Here is a 6,053-nt window from a genome sequence, read left to right on the forward strand (position 1 = left end):
AAAAAAAGTTAAACTTTATAAACTAAAGTTGGTTAGCTTGGAACTATGTTACCTAAAAAATGGCAATTTCATGTTGTTTGTTTTACAATCTTTTAAATTGGTTACTTTGAAATAATCACAAATCTTCGGTAGTCATGATTGTTTTAATTTGTATTGTTTGTTTAATTTGCATTTTGTTATGTGAAATCGAAATTTTACATTATCTTATGACTGTTTATCTTTGGGATGATAAGTCTTCATAAGATGTCATTTTTATGCACATAACATAAACGTAGATCTTGATTAAATTAAGATGAATGACACACTTGGGAAGACAGAAATGCATATGCGTGTGGGGGAACTCGTTCGCCGGGGATGGATTGTCAGTAGTAGGTTCGGCAACGTTGTAGGAGCATCGTCGCGAGAACCTCCAGTCTAACACGTGGGCTCTTCGGTGAAGTTATACTTGTCAATTGAGGACATGTCTTTGAAATCTGAGCCCTGTAGTCTCTTACTAGAAGATGGATCTGTCTTCACCGGTAATATGTTCGGTGCTAGGAGATCTGTTGATGGGGAAGTCGGTATGTGTGTAATAAATCAAGTTTAGTGATGTTTTAACATATAATTGTCTAACTTGATGTGTTTTTATCTAGTTTTTCAAACTGGAATGGTTGGCTATCCGGAATCCTTGACAGATCCTTCTTACCGAAGGCAGATACTTGTGTTAACTTACCCCCTTATTGGTAATTATGGAGTTCCATCTGATGAGAAAGATTGTTTCGGCTTATCCAAGTAAGTATTTGGAAGTATGATTGATAGGGAATTAGCTTGACTGAATATAGTTACAGTGTTATACATTATAGTAGGCACTGTCACTTTACACAAAGTCTAATAGCATCAGACTCTCTTTTAATCGATAACATTACTAATAGATCAATTTTGGCCATTTTATCAACTGATACTACAAACTGTTATAAGTTTATTTAGGTATAAGTGTTCAAAATTGTGCTATGTTCATTTAGAAGTTTTAACATTCTTTATATAGTGAGAAAAAGTTCTTCCAGTAGTTTCCCTGAACATTGTTATCTTTACTCTATTGGCCCTTTTACTCCTGTGATCTATAACTAAAAATGAAACAAGGATAAACTAAGAAGTGTGATTACTTCAAGAAATATTGATATCATTGATGTTGATAGAAACTGATAATAAATAAATAAACTTTTAAGAAGTAATTCATTATTTCGCTGTCTAAAAATCTGGAAAAGCACATCTTGTAAATGTTTAATATTTCTTGATTGGCTCACTTGGTTAAAGACAGTGGCATTCAAGTAGTTATTACATAGCTTCAATGAAAATGTGAGTTGATAATTTCACTTAATTTTTCACAGTCGTAACAGTAGTTCCAAAGTTTAATTTCTTTAATAGGAATATCCTATTAACTTATCAACATTTTGTTCTGATACCTATCCATTTATAATGTGGAAGTAAACTTTCTCAAGTCCATGGTGTGCTGAACTTTTTATTTTCTGTAGTTAAAGTTAATCGTTTCTTTATTTATGTGACACTTCCAAAATAGTAACATTTCGTTCTTACTTCAATCATGTACTTAGTTACACTGATTTTTAAAATTGAGGCACTAGGACGTAAAACATGGAATCTGACAGTTATTGTGGACTGAAGTTTTTGTCTTTAGGACATTATTTACGACTAATTTCATGGATTTTTTAAAAAGAATTTAAAGAAATTTGTATTTTTAGAGGAATAAATTTGGTTTGAATTCATAGCCACTGCTGATTGAAAGTAAGCCATTTTAATTAACAACTATTTAACACTGTGAATGTTATCATTTTTTTCAGTAACCGTGTTTTATGACTGAATACCTCAATGTTTTTTTTATGATACGTCTACAATACAGTAGTATGTTGAATTAGAATCGGTTGCTGTAGGAAAGTGTCATTTCTGTGCAATGAGCCTTATGTTGTATCATAAATTATAACCTACATTATTATTATTATTCCTGCAATTTATATTGTAAATGTTGACTTCCACTAACTAGCTAATGCTAACTCCGCTAACTCACTCAAAAGGTTTAAATTATCCTCCCCCTTAACAATCATTTTCTGCTGAGTTCAGGTTATTATAGACAATTGTTGAACATTTTTTCTTTGTGGATTAGTGAGTTATTACCTGCTTCCATATTGGAGTGACTGTAGTAAACTACTATCTTTAAATGTATAACTGATAAATATTAAAGATCAAGTTACTTAATTTCTCTAAATAAAGTATTGGTTTTAGCTTATTTACATACGTGTACAGCTTTATTATGGAGATATTGTTTATTGATCATAATTGCACTGAAAAACCCATCATAATAAATTATTTCTATATACTCATCATGCATTATTATTATGCAAAGTTTTATTTCCTATTTATAATAACTTTTATCAGTAGATGAAGGTATTATCTGCAAAAGAAAAATTTGTTTATTAGTTTTAAATGGTAATAATAATCTGAATTGCTACAACCCATGATGGATCATTACTTTGTAAGAACTGTTTTTAAAACAACGGTTGTAAAAGGAGGTGATTTTTCAAAATCACGCCCAACCGCCAAATTTATCTCCTAACAAGAGTATTCACTTTTAAATTGTTTCAAATACTCATAAGACCACTCATAGTGGTCTTCAAAAGTATAAATTGCCGCCTAAATGATAACTTCTGCATGATGTCGGAAGTAGCGCTACCTATGAGCTTTGCTTGGTACTGCTTTAGTTCAACCTTTTGCTAATAGGTGTCGCCAACTTTTTAAGTAGTAAGTACTGAATAGAAATTGGCGGCCATTTTAAAATAGCCAAAAGTTCTTAGTTAGCCTATTTATTTTAATAAAATGTAGTAGTTACTAATTATTTAACTAATATATATATACATTTAGGAGGAAAAACTATATATAAATATAAATTTGTGCTGCCCAACTTCATTGGGTTGCTAGTTACACAGCATACTTATTTTAGTCTAATCAGACAATATTTTTAATCTAACAACAAACAGGGCTATAAAAGTATACAATAATAATTACTAACATTAGTATTGTATAACTTTAAAACATGACCTTTTTTTCTGTTGTTTTTTTTTACCCTTTTCTTTTCTTCTTTTTCATGATTTTTTCCCCCCTCCTTTTCCATCTTTCCCCCTTTTTCCTTCCCTTCTTTTTCTCTTTCATATTTTGGTTTTAACCCAATTGGCCTTTAACAGAATAAAAGTAAAGGTACTTAGTACAGCCACAACTGCCCAGTACAGCCATAGGTATTTGTGTATGGTTATGTGTTTGTAGTTTGCCATACCCAGTATAACAATTATAATATATATAAACCTTTTATCTCCTATTAGAGCTGTTTATAGGATCTTAAATGGCATGGAGAATTGAGGAAAAAAAAAAAGGCTTTTTATTAAATTCTTAAGTTTTTCTCCACATTGTAAAATAATAAACATACTATTTACATATCCAATAATGACCATATAATAACTCAATAAATTTGGCTTAAATGGTCTGGAAGTGAACAGACATAAATTTCTATGGTGAACATACTATCTAATTAAAGAAATGAAAAAAGTATTCATGTAGGAATTTTAAAATTTATAGGATAGCTAAACAAACTCTAATAAAAAAAATTACCTTTCCAATTTAAAGCACTATCACATATCAACAAAACACCATTATGCATCAATAACAACCCATAAAAATTTCAACGGTCACTGAATAAATATAAACTTACAACAAACGTTTTCATGAAAAATTACTGGGACACCAAAACACACTTATAGGGCAAATGGCCTCGTCTCTCATGCTTGAGAATACAAGGAGGAAACTAAAAAAGAATGTAACATGGATGTGGACCTGCTAACATGAGGATGTAAGAAAAGCCAGAGAAGTGGTACCGTTGGGTGCTGTTCTTCCTTGCACCTTACATGCAATTTGTTTAATCAATGTAACTTTGCTCATTTTCAATGTTCTATTTGACAGGTGCAGATGTAAATAAAAAATGAGAAAAAAAAACTTAGGAAACTAAAAAAAAACTAGGAAAAAACTAGGAATATAAATTCATGTAGTTATAAAAGAAGAAATGGTTGCTAAGTTAATTTTAAAAACTTTTTTCTTTGGTAATTAGTTCGTCCAAATATTTTCTACTTCCATCTAATAATTTTCTTTCTTATAATTTAGATTTTCTTGTTTTTCCTTGTAGTTCATAGTAACTAAAAAAATGTGCTGTTATTGCTGTAGTTTTGTATCTGATCACGTTCAACTTGTATTGATTCAATTGTGTTGGTTTTTATAAGGAAGCATGCATTGCTTCATATAGGTCAGTGGTTCTCATTTTTCACAGAGACATTTTTAAGTATTCTGTTTTCAATGGAAATCCATTGATCAGTTAGTTTTAAGCAAAATTAAAATTGAAATATTAATTTTAACCTTTCATTTTCTGTTTATTTTGTAGGTTCTTTGAATCAAGAAAGTTATGGCTTGCTGGGCTTATTGTTGGTGAGGTTTGTGATAAACCAAGTCACTGGCAAATGTCTAAAACTCTATCAGATTGGATGACAGAGAATAACAAACCTGGTATCTCTGGAATTGATACAAGAGAACTTACCAAGAAACTGAGAGAACGTGGATCAATGTTGGGAAAGATATTTTATGGTATAGTACCCCCCAAAAAGCCCAGGTTTTCTGATCCTTATATTCATAATGTTGTTTCCGAGGTGTCAATCCTGGTAATTATATCTTTTCATTAAATGTTAAACCACATTTTGGCATAGATTATTTTATATTATATTTTATTAACTTATTTTTAGGAAGAAGTAACGTACAAGCCTCTTCCTGGCTATGATATTGGCCTCAAGATTCGTGCTATTGATTGTGGCATAAAAAATAATCAAATAAGATGTCTTCTGAAGAGAGGAGTTACGGTTGAGTTGGTCCGATGGTGTGATGAATTAAAAGATGACAATTACGATGGGCTGTTCATTAGCAATGGACCTGGAGACCCATTTTTCCTTTCTGATACAATAGACAAGGTCAAGCAGGGAATTAGATTTGGTAAACCAATCTTTGGTATTTGCATGGGCCACCAAGTATTAGCTATTGCTGCAGGAGCAAAAACATTTAAGATGAGGTATCTACTATGTTATACTATTTTATTGATTATTATATATTTATTGAATTGAAAAAATTTCTTTATTTACATACTTCATATTCTATTAAAAAATAGGCTCAAGGTTTTCTATGGCTTATCAATTCCTAATGCTGTTGTTATTTATTCAATATAATTGAACTCTATTATCCAAAATTGTCTTTGGTTCAAAGTAGATTTTTAAAAAAAATTTTTTTTGTTTTGATTATTTAGTGTTTCTTGTTACCATGCTGCTTACTTTGTTTTTATTTGGTTGACATGGAAACATTATATTATAAACATCTTGACTACAAAATTTTATTTAGTATTAATACAAAATTAAATTGAAAATTATATATATTTAAAATTATTTTCAGAAAAGTTCAGATTATCTGAATATATGAGAAAGCATTTGTAATTTATACTAGAAAGGCAATATCCAGAATTAACTAAAATATGATTTAAACTTAGTTTTAATTAATTTATTAATTAATTAATTTATAATTGTTATTAAATACTTAGTGGTAAAGTCTCGATTGTAGTTCAACAATTGGTTGGGATGGCTCCTTCTAGTAATTATTCATAATTTATGTTCCACTTCACAAGTAAATTAAATTAACTTAAAATATTGATCATTCAATTTTTATTTCACTATTTGATTATTGTAATTAAAAAAAAAAGTTCACTGTCTGTTTATGTTATTAAAATGATTTCCTTTGCATTTATGGATTTAACAGTTTTTATTATGTATTTAATATTTGTGAAAAAAATTTATATAAAATTATTTTCTCTAGTAGTTTCACACTATGTTGGCTTCTGGGAAAAGACTATATGCACTTGAGGTCTTGATTTAGTGAGTGACACTGCTAATAAAATAAAACAAATGAATATCGTTTTTTTTTTCTTGGTC

At 29.7% G+C, this 6,053-nt stretch overlaps 1 protein-coding gene across 1 annotated transcript in view; it reads left to right on the forward strand.

Annotated features, from left to right (window-relative positions):
• The first annotated feature begins 344 nt into the window (after positions 1-344).
• The window catches only part of rudimentary (carbamoyl-phosphate synthetase 2, aspartate transcarbamylase, and dihydroorotase rudimentary), a 52,265-nt gene continuing 46,556 nt past the window's right edge, over positions 345-6,053 (forward strand). The window contains exons 1-4 of the mRNA XM_014422985.3: positions 345-560; positions 633-771; positions 4,472-4,745; positions 4,827-5,146. Coding sequence (XP_014278471.1) covers positions 461-560; positions 633-771; positions 4,472-4,745; positions 4,827-5,146 — 833 coding nt within the window. The 5' untranslated portion in view covers positions 345-460. The remainder of the gene's footprint in view (positions 561-632; positions 772-4,471; positions 4,746-4,826; positions 5,147-6,053) is intronic.

This window comes from Halyomorpha halys, unplaced genomic scaffold, assembly GCF_000696795.3.
Source record: "Halyomorpha halys isolate HHAL.00 unplaced genomic scaffold, Hhal_1.1 Scaffold398.1, whole genome shotgun sequence".
Classification (NCBI taxonomy): Eukaryota; Metazoa; Arthropoda; class Insecta; order Hemiptera; family Pentatomidae; genus Halyomorpha; species Halyomorpha halys.